Source organism: Entelurus aequoreus, linkage group LG23 (assembly GCF_033978785.1).
Source record: "Entelurus aequoreus isolate RoL-2023_Sb linkage group LG23, RoL_Eaeq_v1.1, whole genome shotgun sequence".
NCBI lineage: Eukaryota > Metazoa > Chordata > Actinopteri > Syngnathiformes > Syngnathidae > Entelurus > Entelurus aequoreus.
Window position 1 is genome coordinate 40,132,216 of NC_084753.1, and position 20,813 is coordinate 40,153,028.

The following is a 20,813-nucleotide window of genomic DNA, read 5'->3' on the forward strand; positions in this document are numbered from 1 at the left end:
AATGTAGACTAGAATCACCATAGTTCCCCTTTAAATGTAGACTAGAATCACCATAGTTCCCCTTTAAATGTAGACTAGAATCATCATAGTTCCCCTTTAAATGTAGACTAGAATCACCATAGTTCCCCTTTAAATGTAGACTAGAATCATCATAGTTCCCCTTTAAATGTAGACTAGAATCATCATAGTTCCCCTTTAAATGTAGACTAGAATCACCATAGTTCCCCTTTAAATGTAGACTAGAATCATCATAGTTCCCCTTTAATTGTAGACTAGAACCATCATAGTTCCACTTTAAATGTAGACTAGAATCATCATAGTTCCCCTTTAAATGTAGACTAGAACCATCACAGGTCCACTTTAAATGTAGACTAGAATCATCATAGTTCCCCTTTAAATGTAGACTAGAACCATCACAGGTCCACTTTAAATGTAGACTAGACCATTATAGTTCCACTTTAAATGTAGACCGCAATCATCGTAGTTTCCCTTTAAATGTAGACTACAATCAGCATAGTTCCCCTTTAAATGTAGACTAGAAACATCATAGTTCCACTTTAAATGTAGACTAGAATCACCATAGTTCCCCTTTAAATGTAGACTAGAATCATCATAGTTCCACTTTAAATGTAGACTAGAACCATCATAGTTCCACTTTAAATGTAGACTAGAATCATCGTAGTTCCACTTTAAATGTAGACTAGAATCACCGTAGTTCCACTTTAAATGTAGACTAGAATCACCATAGGTCCCCTTTAAATGTAGACTAGAATCACCATAGTTCCCCTTTAAATGTAGACTAGAATCACCATAGGTCCCCTTCAAATGTAGACTAGAATCACCATAGTTCCTCTTTAAATGTAGACTAGAATCACCAAAGTTCCCCTTTAAATGTAGACTAGAATCACCATAGTTCCCCTTTAAATGTATACTAGAACCATCATAGTTCCACTTTAAATGTAGACTAGAATCATCATAGTTCCCCTTTAAATGTAGACTAGAACCATCACAGGTCCACTTTAAATGTAGACTAGAACCATCATAGTTCCACTTTAAATGTAGACTAGAATCATCATAGTTCTCCTTTAAATGTAGACTAGAACCATCACAGGTCCACTTTAAATGTAGACTAGACCATCATAGTTCCACTTTAAATGTAGACCGCAATCATCATAGTTTCCCTTTAAATGTAGACTACAATCAGCATAGTTCCCCTTTAAATGTAGACTAGAAACATCATAGTTCCACTTTAAATGTAGACTAGAATAACCATAGTTCCCCTTTAAATGTAGACTAGAACCATCATAGTTCCACTTTAAATGTAGACTAGAATCATCGTAGTTCCCCTTTCACTGTAGACTAGAACCATCATAGTTCCCCTTTAAATGTAGACTAGAATCACCATAGTTCCCCTTTAAATGTAGACTAGAACCATCACAGGTCCACTTTAAATGTAGACTAGAACCATCATAGTTCCACTTTAAATGTAGACTAGAACCATCATAGTTCCACTTTAAATGTAGACTAGAATCATCGTAGTTCCCCTTTCACTGTAGACTAGAACCATCATAGTTCCCCTTTAAATGTAGACTAGAATCACCATAGTTCCCCTTTAAATGTAGACTAGAACCATCATAGTTCCACTTTAAATGTAGACTAGAACCATCATAGTTCCACTTTAAATGTAGACTAGTCAAGCAGTCACAATGTGATCATTCTGCATGTGTGAGTCACCTAAAGAGAAAAGGTATGTCCTCTGCAGAGGTGGGAACTGATTGAGCCGCTGATCCGCCAGCAGGACCTGTGCCTGGCCATCACGGTCTTCACAGCCGGGTCCAAGGTCAAGATGGAGTCCTGCAACGCCAAGGAGCCCCGACAGGTCTGTGCTTGTGCTTGTGCATCAAAGGGTTCAGAGAATGTGGAGAAATCACTGCACGTAAGCGGTTAAGCCCGTGACCTTCCATCCCTCAGGCTGTACTGCATCAACAAGCCACACCAGTGTGTAAAGGATATCACCACATGGGCTCAGGAACACTTCAGAAACCCACTGTCAGTAACTACAGTCGGTCGCTACATCTGTAAGTGCAAGTTCAAACTCTCCTATGCAAGGCGAAAACAGTTTATCAACAACACCCAGAAACTTTGCGCCTAGAACAATCCGGATGGTTCTTTTCCTCTTTGTTCCGGAGGACACGACGTCCACAGTTTCCGAAAACAATTTGAAATGTGGACTCGTCAGAACACTTTTCCACTTTGCATCAGTCCATCTTAGATGAGCTCGGGCCCAGCGAAGCCGACGGCGTTTCCGGGTGTTGTTGATCAACGGTTTTCGCCTTGCATAGGAGAGTTTTAACTTGCACTTACAGATGTAGCGACCAACTGTAGTTACTGACAGTGGGTTTCTGAAGTCTTCCTGGGCCCATGTGGTGATATCCTTTACACACTGATGTGGCTTGTTGATGCAGTACAGCCTGAGGGATGGAAGGTCACGGGCTTAGCTGCGTACGTGCAGTGACTTCTCCAGATTCTCTGAACCCTTTGATGGTATTACGGCGCGTAGATGGTGAAATCCCTAAATTCAGGTCGTTCTTAAACTGTTCAACAATTTGCTCGCGCATTTGTTGACAAAGTGGTGACCCTCGAACATCAAATACCGTATTTCCTTGAATTGGCGCAGGGAATATAGTATTCGCACGTCTAGAATTACTGCCGGGTCAAACTCGTTTCTCAAAATAATTAACGCATGCTTGGCCTTATCGCCGGTTTATTATTGAAGCTGGATCAAATTCGTTTCGCAAAATATTAATTTTATTATCGCATGTCTATAATTTTCGCCGGGTCAAACTCGTTTCGCAAAATATTTAGCATATGGCTAGAACTTCCACCGGGTCAAATTCGTTACGTCACGAGTGACGCAACTGTCCTCAATTTCAAAATGGAGGAAGCTGCTTTCAGTAGTTTACAATCGCACAAAGGAAAAAAGATAAAGAGCTTTTCAGTAGGATTTAAGGTTCAAGCTATTGAATACCGGTACAGTATGCTAAAGAGAACAGTAAGCAGCTATGTTTTATTAATATACCGTAGCTGCGTGTGTCAAATACTGTATAAGTCATTAAATGACTCCCGCCTCCTGGTGGTAGAGGGCGCTGCCGCGCTAGTGATCCTTCTTGCGACTTTCGGTACTGCAGAAGAAGTGAACACACGCAGCAAGAGATTTATTTTTTCCCTCTGCCTGAACTTTTACCATGGAGGATTACATACCGGTATCTAAAATAAAACAGTTTTCTAAACTGGACTTTCAATCGAAGCAGGAGGTAATAATTAAAGGAATATCTCCATCGAAACAGAGACTTTTAAAACTGAAGAAAGAAAATAAGGAAGACTTCTATAAACAAGTTATCGATGCTTTTGGTCAGAAGGAGCTGCAAATGGACTCCATTTATAAGTACAGGTAAGACCATAATAACGTTTTTTTTAATTAAATGTGCTTTTCATGATGGTATGCTTACATCACACTCAAAGCGCACGCCTAAATTTTATGGATTCCTTTTGGTAAACGCCGGAGTGAGAAGAGGTTTTAAAATAATTACCGCATGCACGGCCATCCCGCCGGTTTCCGGTAAACGCAGGTGTGACAGGAGGTTTTAAATTAATTAACGCCCCTGCGGCTATTCAAGGAAATACGGTATGTTGTCTTTGTAGCACATTCAACTGCATATTCCGTTTATATTTACATTTAGCACAATTTCCCAACTCTTATGGAAACGGGGTTTGTGTATGCGGCTTCTGCACGCACACCCTTTTTGGTGGTAGCGGGGGGGTGTATTTTGTTACGCCCCCACCCCCCCCCCCCCCCGCCCCCCCCCACCCACGCTGACGTCACCGTGGAATGATGACATGGTTTGAAGGCAGGCTTAAAGAGATAAGATCAGATGCTTCACTCAACATTCCGAATGCTTCATGTTGTAGATGCAGCACACCCATGACCTCACACCCTTCTTGCTCGCTCATTTCCCCCGTGAACCTGCGTCTGCTCTCGGCTTGATTCATGACACGGAGCAGGGCGTTGTTGAGTGGAAACACGTGTAGGGACCAGAGGACTATTCTCCTGCTCTTCATCGCTCTTCATCAGCTAGCAGCAGTTGATTAGATAAAGTGTGGGGGGTTTTTTTTTTACCATTTTGTTCAAATTCTAGATTTTCTCTCATCATTTGTGCGATAAAAGTGTCACACTCCTATTTTCATCACTTTTAATGAAGGGATTCTGCTTTCCCTCATAATTAAACGATATATGGTAGGAAACAGCAATAAAGTATATATGACATCATCGGCCACAGTAAAGCAGCTAATAAACACTTCATTAGGTTGATATGAATAATGTTTATTGGACTTATTCAACAATATCTTCATTCTTCTTGCCCACCTCACAGCTAAACCAGGACATCAAAATAAGCAAAATGGTTTAAAGCCAATTAAGAAAAAAAACGTGCAAAAAAAACAACATTTTATTTAATGTATTTAAAAATAGAATATCATGTAATACAATTATTTTTACACTATTTTAAATGATTTGAAGCGTTTATTGTGACTTACAGTGTCATTTATTTAAATAGAAACCACAAGGGGGAAAAACTGAGCATTATATATATTTTATTTTAAATACAATTAAAACAAAAAATTTAATTATTTCCAAATAAATTCACATTTGCAACATTTGCCTTTGTGTAGATTATTTGTAGTATTTATGGTGACATATGGGGTCATGTAGTTGAATAGAAACCATATGGGAAAAACAACAACATTGAATTTAATTTATTTAATCAAATAAAATAAATGAATACAATTATTTTTAATAAATAAATTCACATAATTTGCGACATTTGCTTTTGTGTAGATTATTTTTTAATATTTATAGTGACATGTGGGGTCATGTAATTGAATAGAAACCATATAAAAACACAAACATTTAATTAAATGTGTTTTATTAATAAAATACAATTATTTAAAATCGAATAGTAAACCATATGGGGAAAAACAACATTGAATTTAATTTATTTGATAAAATATAATACAATTATTTTAAAATAAATTCAACATTGAATTTAATTTATTCAATAAAATACAATTAATTACTACAATTATTTTTAAATACATTTGCATTATTTTCAACATGTGTCTTTATTTGGAAAATATGTTGTGACACATACAGTGTCATATAATTGAATAGAAATCATGAGGGAAATAAACAACATCGAAATGAATATATTTAATAAAATACAATAAACAATTAATACAATATTTTTTTATAAATTCACATAATTTGCAACATTTGCCTTTGTGTAGATTATTTGTAGTATTTATAGTGACATATGGGGTCATGTAGTTGAATAGAAACCATATGGGAAAAAACAACATTGAATTTAATTTTATTTAAGAAAATAAAATAAATGAATACAATTTATTTTTAATAAATAAATTCACATAATTTGCAACATTTGCTTTTGTGTAGATTATTTGTAGTATTTATAGTGACATATGGGGTCATGTAATTGAATAGAAACCATATGGGAAAAAACAACATTGAATTTAATTTATTTAATAAAAGAAAATAAATGAATACAATTTATTTTTAATAAATAAATTCACATAATTTGCAACATTTGCTTTTGTGTAGATTATTTGTAGTATTTATAGTGACATATGGCGTCATGTAGTTGAATAGAAACCATATAAAAACACAAACATTTAATTGAATGTATTTAAAAAATAAAACACAATTATTTAATATCAAATAGAAACCATATGGGGAAAAAAAACATTGAATTTAATTTATTTGATAAAATATAATAATACAATTATTTCAAAATAAATTCAACATTGAATTTAATTTATTCAATAAAATACAATTAATTAATACAATTATTTTTAAATACACTCGCATTATTTTTCAACATGTGTCTTTATTTGGAAAATATGTTGTGACACATACAGTGTCATATAATTGAATAGAAATCATGAGGGAAATAAACAACATCAAAATGAATGTATTTAATAAAATACAATAAACAATTAATACAATATTTGTTCATAAATTCACATCATTTGCAACATTTGCCTTTGTGTAGATTATTTGTAGTATTTATAGTGACATATGGGGTCATGTAATTGAATAGAAACCATATGGGAAAAAACAACGTTGAATTTAATTTATTTAAGAAAATAAAATAAATGAATACAACTTATTTTTAATAAATAAATTCACATAATTTGCAACATTTGCTTTTGTGTAGATTATTTTGTAATATTTATAGTGACATATGGGGTCATGTAGTTGAATAGGAACCATATAAAAACACAAACATTTAATTAAATGTGTTTTAAAAATAAAATACAATTATTTAAAATCGAATAGTAAACCATATGGGGAAAAAAAAACATTGAATTTAATTTATTTAATAAAATATATTAATACAATTATTTCAAAATAAATTCAACATTGAATTTAATTTATTCAATAAAATACAATTAATTAATACAATTATTTTTAAATACATTTGCATTATTTTCAGCATGTGTCTTTATTTGGAAAATATGTTGTGACACATACAGTGTCATATAATTGAATAGAAATCATGAGGGAAATAAACATCAAAATGAATGTATTTAATAAAATACAATAAACAATTAATACAATTTTTTTTAAAATAAATTCACATCATTTGCAACATTTGCCTTTGTGTAGATTATTTGTAGTATTTATAGTGACATATGGGGTCATGTAGTTGAATAGAAACCATATGGGAAAAAACAACATTGAATTTAATTTATTTAAGAAAATAAAATAAATGAATACAATTTATTTTTAATAAATAAATTCACATAATTTGCAACATTTGCTTTTGTGTAGATTATTCTTAATATTTATAGTGACATATGGGGTCATGTAGTTGAATAGGAACCATATAAAAACACAAACATTTAATTAAATGTGTTTTAAAAATAAAATACAGTTATTTAAAATCGAATAGTAAACCACATGGGAAAAAACAACATTGAATTTAATTTATTTAATAAAATATATTAATACAATTATTTCAAAATAAATTCAACATTGAATTTAATTTATTCAATAAAATACAATTAATTAATACAATTATTTTTAAATACCTTTGCATTATTTTCAACATGTGTCTTTATTTGGAAAATATGTTGTGACACATACAGTGTCACAAAATTGAATAGAAATCATGAGGGAAATAAACAACATCAAAATGAATGTGCTTAATAAAATACAATAAACAATTAATACAATATTTTTTTATAAATTCACATCATTTGCAACATTTGCCTTTGTGTAGATTATTTGTAGTATTTATAGTGACATATGGGGCCATGTAATTGAATAGAAACCATATCGGAAAAAACAACATTGAATTTAATTTATTTAATAAAATAAAATAAATGAATACAATTTATTTTTAATAAATAAATTCACATAATTTGCAACATTTGCTTTTGTGTAGATTATTTGTAGTATTTATAGTGACATATGGGGTCATGTAGTTGAATAGGAACCATATAAAAACACAAACATTTAATTGAATGTATTTAAAAAATAAAATACAATTATTTAATATCAAATAGAAACCATATGGGGGGAAAAAAACATTGAATTTAATTTATTTAATAAAATATATTAATACAATTATTTCAAAATAAATTCAACATTGAATTTAATTTATTCAATAAGAGAAAATTAATTAATACAATTATTTTTAAATAAATTTGCATCATTTTCAACATGTGTCTTTATTTGGAAAATATGTTGTGACACATACAGTGTCATATAATTGAATAGAAATCATGAGGGAAATAAACAACATCAAAATGAATGTATTTAATAAAATACAATAAACAATTAATACAATATTTTTTTATAAATTCACATCATTTGCAACATTTGCCTTTGTGTAGATTATTTGTAGTATTTATAGTGACATATGGGGTCATGTAATTGAATAGAAACCATATGGGAAAAAACAACATTGAATTTAATTTATTTAAGAAAATAAAATAAATGAATACAATTATTTTTAATAAATAAATTCACATAATTTGCAACATTTGCTTTTGTGTAGATTATTTTTTAATATTTATAGTGACATATGGGGTCATGTAGTTGAATAGGAACCATATAAAAACACAAACATTTAATTGAATGTATTTAGAAAATAAAATACAATTATTTAATATCAAATAGAAACCATATGGGGAAAAAAAACATTGAATTTAATTTATTTGATAAAATATAATAATAGAATTATTTCAAAATAAATTCAACATTGAATTTAATATATTCAATAAGAGAAAATTAATTAATACACTTATTTTTAAATAAATTTGCATTATTTTCAACATGTGTCTTTATTTGGAAAATATGTTGTGACACATACAGTGTCATATAATTGAATAGAAATCATGAGGGAAATAAACAACATCGAAATGAATGTATTTAATAAAATACAATAAACAATTAATACAATATTCTTTTTATAAATTCACATCATTTGCAACATTTGCCTTTGTGTAGATTATTTGTAGTATTTATAGTGACATATGGGGTCATGTAATTGAATAGAAACCATATGGGAAAAAACAACATTGAATTTAATTTATTTAATAAAATAAAATAAATGAATACAATTTATTTTTAATAAATAAATTCACATAATTTGCAACATTTGCTTTTGTGTAGATTATTTGTAGTATTTATAGTGACATATGGGGTCATGTAATTGAATAGAAACCATATGAAAACACAAACATTTAATTGAATGTATTTAAAAAATAAAATACAATTATTTAAAATCATATAGAAACCATATGGGAAAAAACAACATTGAATTGAATTTATTTAATAACATATAATAATACAATTATTTCAAAATAAATTCAACATTGAATTTAATTTATTCAATAAAATACAATTAATTAATACAATTATTTTTAAATACATTTGCATTATTTTCAACATGTGTCTTTATTTGGAAAATATGTTGTGACACATACAGTGTCATATAATTGAATAGAAATCATGAGGGAAATAAACAACATCAAAATGAATGTATTTAATAAAATACAATAAACAATTAATACAATATTTGTTCATAAATTCACATCATTTGCAACATTTGCCTTTGTGTAGATTATTTGTAGTATTTATAGTGACATATGGGGTCATGTAATTGAATAGAAACCATATGGGAAAAAACAACGTTGAATTTAATTTATTTAAGAAAATAAAATAAATGAATACAACTTATTTTTAATAAATAAATTCACATAATTTGCAACATTTGCTTTTGTGTAGATTATTTTGTAATATTTATAGTGACATATGGGGTCATGTAGTTGAATAGGAACCATATAAAAACACAAACATTTAATTAAATGTGTTTTAAAAATAAAATACAATTATTTAAAATCGAATAGTAAACCATATGGGGAAAAAAAAACATTGAATTTAATTTATTTAATAAAATATATTAATACAATTATTTCAAAATAAATTCAACATTGAATTTAATTTATTCAATAAAATACAATTAATTAATACAATTATTTTTAAATACATTTGCATTATTTTCAGCATGTGTCTTTATTTGGAAAATATGTTGTGACACATACAGTGTCATATAATTGAATAGAAATCATGAGGGAAATAAACATCAAAATGAATGTATTTAATAAAATACAATAAACAATTAATACAATTTTTTTTAAAATAAATTCACATCATTTGCAACATTTGCCTTTGTGTAGATTATTTGTAGTATTTATAGTGACATATGGGGTCATGTAGTTGAATAGAAACCATATGGGAAAAAACAACATTGAATTTAATTTATTTAAGAAAATAAAATAAATGAATACAATTTATTTTTAATAAATAAATTCACATAATTTGCAACATTTGCTTTTGTGTAGATTATTCTTAATATTTATAGTGACATATGGGGTCATGTAGTTGAATAGGAACCATATAAAAACACAAACATTTAATTAAATGTGTTTTAAAAATAAAATACAGTTATTTAAAATCGAATAGTAAACCACATGGGAAAAAACAACATTGAATTTAATTTATTTAATAAAATATATTAATACAATTATTTCAAAATAAATTCAACATTGAATTTAATTTATTCAATAAAATACAATTAATTAATACAATTATTTTTAAATACCTTTGCATTATTTTCAACATGTGTCTTTATTTGGAAAATATGTTGTGACACATACAGTGTCACAAAATTGAATAGAAATCATGAGGGAAATAAACAACATCAAAATGAATGTGCTTAATAAAATACAATAAACAATTAATACAATATTTTTTTATAAATTCACATCATTTGCAACATTTGCCTTTGTGTAGATTATTTGTAGTATTTATAGTGACATATGGGGCCATGTAATTGAATAGAAACCATATCGGAAAAAACAACATTGAATTTAATTTATTTAATAAAATAAAATAAATGAATACAATTTATTTTTAATAAATAAATTCACATAATTTGCAACATTTGCTTTTGTGTAGATTATTTGTAGTATTTATAGTGACATATGGGGTCATGTAGTTGAATAGGAACCATATAAAAACACAAACATTTAATTGAATGTATTTAAAAAATAAAATACAATTATTTAATATCAAATAGAAACCATATGGGGGGAAAAAAACATTGAATTTAATTTATTTAATAAAATATATTAATACAATTATTTCAAAATAAATTCAACATTGAATTTAATTTATTCAATAAGAGAAAATTAATTAATACAATTATTTTTAAATAAATTTGCATCATTTTCAACATGTGTCTTTATTTGGAAAATATGTTGTGACACATACAGTGTCATATAATTGAATAGAAATCATGAGGGAAATAAACAACATCAAAATGAATGTATTTAATAAAATACAATAAACAATTAATACAATATTTTTTTATAAATTCACATCATTTGCAACATTTGCCTTTGTGTAGATTATTTGTAGTATTTATAGTGACATATGGGGTCATGTAATTGAATAGAAACCATATGGGAAAAAACAACATTGAATTTAATTTATTTAAGAAAATAAAATAAATGAATACAATTATTTTTAATAAATAAATTCACATAATTTGCAACATTTGCTTTTGTGTAGATTATTTTTTAATATTTATAGTGACATATGGGGTCATGTAGTTGAATAGGAACCATATAAAAACACAAACATTTAATTGAATGTATTTAGAAAATAAAATACAATTATTTAATATCAAATAGAAACCATATGGGGAAAAAAAACATTGAATTTAATTTATTTGATAAAATATAATAATAGAATTATTTCAAAATAAATTCAACATTGAATTTAATATATTCAATAAGAGAAAATTAATTAATACACTTATTTTTAAATAAATTTGCATTATTTTCAACATGTGTCTTTATTTGGAAAATATGTTGTGACACATACAGTGTCATATAATTGAATAGAAATCATGAGGGAAATAAACAACATCGAAATGAATGTATTTAATAAAATACAATAAACAATTAATACAATATTCTTTTTATAAATTCACATCATTTGCAACATTTGCCTTTGTGTAGATTATTTGTAGTATTTATAGTGACATATGGGGTCATGTAATTGAATAGAAACCATATGGGAAAAAACAACATTGAATTTAATTTATTTAATAAAATAAAATAAATGAATACAATTTATTTTTAATAAATAAATTCACATAATTTGCAACATTTGCTTTTGTGTAGATTATTTGTAGTATTTATAGTGACATATGGGGTCATGTAATTGAATAGAAACCATATGAAAACACAAACATTTAATTGAATGTATTTAAAAAATAAAATACAATTATTTAAAATCATATAGAAACCATATGGGAAAAAACAACATTGAATTGAATTTATTTAATAACATATAATAATACAATTATTTCAAAATAAATTCAACATTGAATTTAATTTATTCAATAAAATACAATTAATTAATACAATTATTTTTAAATACATTTGCATTATTTTCAACATGTGTCTTTATTTGGAAAATATGTTGTGACACATACAGTGTCATATAATTGAATAGAAATCATGAGGGAAATAAACAACATCGAAATGAATGTATTTAATAAAATACAATAAACAATGAATACAATATTTTTTTTTATAAATTCACATCATTTGCAACATTTGCCTTTGTGTAGATTATTTGTAGTATTTATAGTGACATATGGGGTCATGTAATTGAATAGAAACCATATGGGAAAAAACAACATTGAATTTAATTTATTTAAGAAAATAAAATAAATGAATACAATTTATCTTTAATAAATAAATTCACACAATTTGCAACATTTGCTTTTGTGTAGATTATTTTTAATATTTATAGTGACATATGGGGTCATGTAATTGAATAGAAACCATATAAAAACACAAACATTTAATTAAATGTGTTTTAAAAATAAAATACAATTATTTAAAATAGAATAGTAAACCATATGGGAAAAAACAACATTTAATTTAATTTATTTGATAAAATATAATAATACAATTATTTCAAAATAAATTCAACATTGAATTTAATTTATTCAATAAAATACAATTAATTAATACAATTATTTTTAAATACATTTGCATTATTTTCAACATGTATCTTTATTTGGAAAATATGTTGTGACACATACAGTGTCATATAATTGAATAGAAATCATGAGGGAAATAAACAACATCGAAATGAATGTATTTAATAAAATACAATAAACAATTAATACAATATTTTTTTAAAAATTCACATCATTTGCAACATTTGCCTTTGTGTAGATTTTTTGTTAATATTTATAGTGACATATGGGGTCATGTAATTGAATAGAAACCATATAAAAACACAAACATTTAATTGAATGTTTGCTTTAATGTTTTAAAAAAATAAAATAAAAATAGAAAACAAGTAATACAATTATTTAAAACATGTTTTAACAACATTTGCCTTTTGTGGGGATTATTTGGAGTGTTTATTGTGACACATACAGTGTCATTTAATTGAATAGAAACCATATGGGGGGAAAACAACATTGAATTGTATTTATTTGATCAAATAAAATACACAATTAGTACAATTATTTTCAAATAAATTTACAAAATTTTCAACATTTGACTTTATTTGGAATATTTGTTGTGACACATACAGTGTCATATAATTGAATATAAATCATGAGGGGAATAAACAACATTCAATTCAATGTATTTAAAAAGTTAAATAAAAACAATTTATACAATTATTTAAAAAATAATTTCACATCATTCGCAACATTTGCCTTTGTAGAGATTATTTGGAGTGTTTATTATGACACATGGGGTGACATATAATTGAATAGAAATCATGAGGGAATAAACAACAACATAATAAATAAATTACTGTAAAAATACAAATAATATTATTATTCAAAAAATACATTCACATCATTTTTAATGTTTGCCTTCGTGTAGATTATTACAGTAAAAATACAAATAATACAATTATTTTAAAAAATAAATCACATAATTTTTAGCGTTTGCCTTTGTGTACATTATTTGTAATATTTATAGTGACATATGGGGTCATGTAATTAAATATAAACCATATAAAAACACAAACATTTAATTGAATGTATTTAAAAAATTTAATAAAAATAGAAAACAAATAATACAATTATTTAAAATATTTTTAACAACATTTGCCCTTAGTGGGGATTATTTGGAGTGTTTATTGTGACACATACAGTGTCATTTAATTGATTGGCAACCATATGGGAAAAAACAACATTGAATTTAATTTGTTTAATAAAATAAAATAAATAATTAATACAATTATTTTCAAATATATAACATATAACTGAATAGAAAATCATAAGGGAAAAAAACAACACTAAATTTTATGTATTTAAAAAATTAATTACCGTAAAAATGCAAATAATACAATTTTTTTTTTTTAAATCCCATCATTTTTAATGTTTGCCTTTGTATAGGTTATTTGGAGTTACAGGTTATACATGTTTGGGAAACATCTAATTAAATTTAATGTATTCAGAAACAAGTTAAAAAATATGTATACATAAAAATAATAATATATAAATAAAAAATGCAAAAATAAATAATTTAGTTGTTTTTTTTAACCACTTGACCCCATGTATATTTTTGGGGGATACTTTATTATGACACGTACAATGTCATGTAACCATATAGAAAAAAATCCCTAAATATTTCATTTAATATATTTTTAAATAAAAAATAAAAAAATTGAATATAATTTTTTAGGATCAACTATTTTTTTTCAACCAAATTTGCCTTTGTGGAGATTATTTGTAGTGTTTATTGTGATACATACGGTGTCATATAATTGAATAGAAACCATATTGGGGGGGAGTCGGGAGGGGGACAATAGCATTAAATTTAATGTATTTAAAAATAACATTAAAAAAAAAAAAAATACAATTATCTTAAAATAAATTCACATCATTTTCCATATTTGCCTTTGTAGAGATTATTACAACAATTGGTATGTTATCTGTATCTTTTATTATAGCCTCTTTTATACATATCATTAGAAGGGATTATTAATTGTGACACATACAGTGTCATATAATTGAATACAAATTGTACAGGAACAGCATTAAATTTTATGTATTTAAAAAAATAAAAAACAATTAATACAATTTAAAAAAAATTAATTCACATAATTTCCAACGTTTGCGTTTGTGTGAATTGTTTGTAATATTTATAGTGACACATTAAGTGACATATTGTAGTGCCAAGTACAGTAATTGACTGAAAAAATATATATTAAAAAAAAACATTAAACTTAATGGATTAAAAATAAAATAAAATAGAGAATAATTACTACAATTATTTTGAAAATACATTCTGATAATTTTTAACAACCTTTGCCTTTTTGTATATAATTTGGAGTATTGATAGTGACACATACAGTGTCATGGAATTGAATAGAAGCCATATGGGGAAAAAATCCCTAAACATTATATAAAATATTTTTTTCATAAAATAACATTTAAAAAAAACAGTTGACATAATTATTTTAGTATCAACTATTTGCCTTCATATAGGTTATTTGGAGTTATAGATATACAGTTATTTTACCAAGTAATTGAAAATGAAACTTATTTGGAAAACTTCTAATTAAATTTAATGTATCCAAAAATCTAACAAAATTGCAAATAAACAAATGCAAAAAGAAATTATACCTTTGTTTTGGAATTATTTTTGCAGATTTTTTTTTAACTACTTGACCCTGTGTATATTTTTGGGGGTAATTTAAAAAACAACATTACATTTAAAGTATTTTAAAAATTTAAAAAAAATACAATTATTTTAAAATGAATGTACATTATTTTGTCAATTAATTGATTAAAAAACATATTTGAGAAACATCTAGTTAAAATTATAGTGTTTTGAAATTTTATAAAATTGATAATAAATTTAAAAAAAATCAATAATAATCAATAATAATAATAAACAAATAAAAAATGCATGAAGAAAATATATTTTGGAATTAATTCAGCAATTTTTTAACCACTGTATATTTTGGGGGGGATTATTCATTGTGACACATACCATGTGCAAAAGCGTGACATTTTATATTTTTAAAAATGTAAAACAAAAAATAACAATGATTTATGGTAATTTTAATCACTTTTCCCCATAAAATTTTAGATTGAAGAGATATATTTTAGATGGATTATTTGGACTGTTTAGCATCGTTTATGTAATGCAGTATTGCGAAAAGACTTAGCGATGCACTAATTAATTTACATGAGTGTTTTTTTCCTGAGGTGTGTAATAAACACAAATAACATATAATAATAATAATAATAATAATAAAAGACTTAGCGATGCATTAATTAATATACATGAGTGTTTTTTTCCTGAGGTGTGTAATAAACACAAATAACATGATATAATAATAATAATAATAATAATAATAAAAGACTTAGCGATGCACTAATTAATATACATGAGTGTTTTTTTCCTGAGGTGTGTAATAAACACAAATAAAATGATATAATAATAATAATAATAAAAGACTTAGCGATGCACTAATTAATATACATGAGTGTTTTTTTCCTGAGGTGTGTAATGAACACAAATAAAATGATATAATAATAATAATAATAATAATAATAATAAAAGACTTAGCGATGCACTAATATACATGAGTGTTTTTTTCCTGAGGTGTGTAATAAACACAAACAAAATGATATAATAATAATAATAATAATAATAAAAGACTTAGCGATGCACTAATATAAATGAGTGTTTTTTCCTGAGGTGTGTAATAAACACAAATAAAATGATATTATAATAATAATAAAAGAGTTAGCGATGCACTAATATACATGAGTGTTTTTTTCCTGAGGTGTGTAATAAACACAAATAAAATGATACAATAATAATAATAATAATAATAATAAAAGATTCAGCGATGCACTAATATACATGAGTGGGTTTTTCCTGAGGTGTGTAATAAACACAAATAAAATTATATAATAATAATAATAATAATAATAAAAGACTTAGCGATGCACTTTTTTTTCCTGAGGTGTGTAATAAACACAAATAAAATGATATAAGAATAAGAATAAGAATAATAAAAGACCCAGTGATGCACTAATATACATCAGTGGGTTTTTCCTGAGGTGTGTAATAAACATAAATACAATTATATTATAATAATGATAATAATAATAATAATAAAAGACTTAGCTATTCACTAATATACATGAGGTGTGTAGTAAACACAAATAAAATAATAATAATAATAATAATAAAATACTTAGCTATGCACTAATATACATGAGGTGTGTAGTAAACACAAATAAAATAATAATAATAATAATAATAAAAGACTTAGCGATGCACTAATATACATGAGTGTTTTTTTCCTGAGGTATGTAATAAACACAAACAAAATGATATAATAATAATAATAATAATAAAAGACTTAGTGATGCACTAATATAAATGAGTGTTTTTTCCTGTGGTGTGTAATAAACACAAATAAAATGATATTATAATAATAATAAAAGACTTAGCGATGCACTAATATACATGAGTGTTTTTTTCCTGAGGTGTGTAATAAGCACAAATAAAATGATACAATAATAATAATAATAATAATAATAATAATAATAATAACAATAATAATAATAAAAGACTCAGCGATGCACTAAAAGACAGTGTTTTTTTCCTGAGGTGTGTAATAAACACATATAAAATTATATAATGATAATAATAATAATATAATAATAATAATAATAATAATAAAAGACTTAGCGATGCACTTTTTTTCATGAGGTGTGTAATAAACACAAATAAAATGACATAAGAATAAGAATAATAAAAGACTCAGTGATGCACTAATATACATCAGTGGGTTTTTCCTGAGGTGTGTAATAAACATGAATAAAATTATATAATAATAATAATAATAATAATAATAATAATAAAAGACTTAGCTATGCACTAATATACATGAGGTGTGTAGTAAACACAAATAAAATAATAATAATAATAAAAGACTTAGCTATGCACTAATATACATGAGATGTGTAGTAAACACAAATAAAATAATAATAATGATAATAATAATAATAATAATAAAAGACTTAGCGATGCACTAATATAAATGAGTGTTTTTTCCTGAGGTGTGTAATAAACACAAATAAAATGATATTATAATAATAATAAAAGACTTAGTGATGCACTAATATACATGAGTGTTTTTTTCCTGAGGTGTGTAATAAACACAAATAAAATGATACAATAATAATAATAATAATAATAATAATAATAAAAGACTCAGCGATGCACTAAAAGACAGTGTTTTTTTTCCTGAGGTGTGTAATAAACACAAATAAAATTATATAATGATAATAATAATAATATAATAATAATAATAATAAAAGACTTAGAGATGCACTTTTTTTCATGAGGTGTGTAATAAACACAAATAAAATGACATAAGAATAAGAATAATAAAAGACTCAGTGATGCACTAATATACATCAGTGGGTTTTTCCTGAGGTGTGTAATAAACAAATAAAATGACATAAGAATAAGAATAATAAAAGACTCAGTGATGCACTAATATACATCAGTGGGTTTTTCCTGAGGTGTCTAATAAACATAAATAAAATTATATAATAATAATAATAATAATAATAAAAGACTTAGCTATGCACTAATATACATGAGGTGTGTAGTAAACACAAATAAAATAATAATAATAATAATAATAATAAAAGACTTAGCTATGCACTAATATACATGAGGTGTGTAGTAAACACAAATAAAATAATAATAATAATAATAATAAAAGACTTAGCTATGCACTAATATACATGAGGTGTGTAATAAACACAAACAAAATGATAAAATAATAATAATAATAATAATAAAAGACTTAGCGATGCACTAATATACATGAGTGTTTTTTTCCTGAGGTGTGTAATAAACACAACTAAAATAATAAGAATCATTTCATTCCTCTGACTCATCGTGGGAGTCACACTCGCGTCTACCTGCCGCCACGTTCACGTTGTTCATCTGAAGAAGTTTATTTTTTGTGTGCAGAAATGGAAGCCGAAAGGCTCGGCCCTGCAGCACGCGGTCAGCGGCTTCTGCCTGGACAGTCAGGGCTCCCCGGGGCCCCCGGTGGTTGCTCAGTGTCGCCCCCAGGTGGCCAGCCAGGCGTGGGAGCCACAGGTCATCACCTGACCCCAGGTGCGAGGAGACGGGAAAGGGAGGACTCTCTCCGGTACCCGTGATGCTTCCGGTCTGGGGACAAAGCAGGACATGCGGCGGAGCATCCGGGTGTCTGCAAGGATGCTTCTACGTAACCTTCACTTCTTTCTGTCATCATTCCCGCTTGGAGACCATGGCGTGAAGGAAAGGAGGACTGAGTCAGAAGACTAAATGATTCTCCCACCAAGGTCACCAAGGTTATTTATTCTTTTGCATGACAGTGTTTGTCTTCTTCCTTTTTGCCTGCCCTGCTACTAACCTTTCATGCAAACATTTGCTCCTTATTATTTCTGTGTAAAGTGCTATATATGTTCATTGTCAAATAAAAAGGTAGTTACGAAGGTGTTTTATTGCTTTTAACCCGCCTAGACATAGCGAAACTACAGAAAATTATATTTGTTATTATATTTACAACAATGATATATTGGTATTAGAGATGTCCAATAATATCGGCAGGCCGATATTATCGGCCGATAAATGCTTTAAAATGTAATATCGGAAATTATCGGTATTGTTTTTTTATTATCTGTATCGTTTTTTTTTTTTGTTTTTGTTTTTTTTATTAAATCAACATAAAAAACACAAGATACACTTACAATTAGTGCACCAACCCAAAAAACCTCCCTCCCCCATTTACACTCATTCACACAAAAGGGTTGTTTCTTTCTGTTATTAATATTCTGGTTCCTACATTATATATCAATATATATCAATACAGTCTGCAAGGGATACAGTCCGTAAGCACACATGATTGTGCGTGCTGCTGGTCCACTAATAGTACTAATTTTACTCATTTTTATTAGTTACTAGTTTCTATGTAACTGTTTTTATATTGTTTTACTTTCTTTTTTATTCAAGAAAATGTTTTTAATTATTTATCTTATTTTGTTTTATTTTATTTTTTAAAAAGGACCTTGTCTTCACCATACCTGGTTGTCCAAATTAGGCATAATAATGTGTTAAAAGCCACGACTGTATATATCGGTATCGGTTGAAATCAGTATCGGTTGATATCGGTATCGGTAATTAAAGAGTTGGACAATATCGGAATATCGGATATCGACAAAAAGTCATTATTGGACATCCCTAATTGGTACGTTATCGGTTTATTTTGTTATAGCCTCTTTTATACATATTATTATAATGGAGTATTACTTGTGACACATACAGTGTCATATAATTTATTTTTATTTTTGTATGTATTTAATGTTTGTTTTTTTTAAAAAACATTTTTATACAATTATCTTAAAACAAATTCACATAATTTTCCACTGTGGGGAGGCGGGGCCGGCGGACCGACGGCGCCCGCTCCAAGATGACGGCGAGCAAGCGGCGTCGCTCTCGGCGCGCACAGCCTCGCCGCTTGCTCGCCGCCATCTTGGAGCGGGCGCCGTCGGTCCGCCGGCCCCGCCTCCCCACATCCACATTTGTCTTTGTAAAGATTTTTGGGGGTATTAATTGTGACACATACAGTGTCATATAATTGAATAAAAATCGTACAGGGACAGCATTAAATTTAATGTATTTAAAGAGATAAAAAAATTAAAATATAAAAAATTTCACATAATTTTCAAAGTTTGCGTTTGTGTGGATTGTTTGTAGTATTTATAGTGACACATATTATATAGTGACATTATTATAATGTTGATTTAATGGAATGACTTAAATTACAAAAAATATATACATAATTTCATCAGGTGTATCACAATGATACATTTGTATTATTATTATTATTAGCCTTTATTTAACCAGGTAAAATCCCATTGAGATCAAAGATCTCTTTTCCAAGGGAGACCTGGCCAAGAGGGCAGCAGCAAGGTTACATTACATTACATTTTTATATAAATTTATTTTATATAAACTAATTATTCATTATTTGTTTTCACTTATTTTCTTAGTCCGTATACTTACACCACAACAATGACACGACCACT

The 20,813-nt window shown here is 27.1% G+C and overlaps 1 protein-coding gene across 1 annotated transcript in view; it reads left to right on the plus strand.

Moving 5' to 3' along the window:
• galnt16 (UDP-N-acetyl-alpha-D-galactosamine:polypeptide N-acetylgalactosaminyltransferase 16) overlaps positions 1–19,220 on the plus strand; it is an 84,483-nt gene extending 65,263 nt beyond the window's left edge. Inside the window, exons 14-15 of the mRNA XM_062034719.1 lie at positions 1,763–1,879; positions 18,709–19,220. Of these exons, the coding sequence (XP_061890703.1) occupies positions 1,763–1,879; positions 18,709–18,852 (261 nt within the window). The 3' untranslated portion in view covers positions 18,853–19,220. The remainder of the gene's footprint in view (positions 1–1,762; positions 1,880–18,708) is intronic.
• Positions 19,221–20,813: the final 1,593 nt, after the last annotated feature.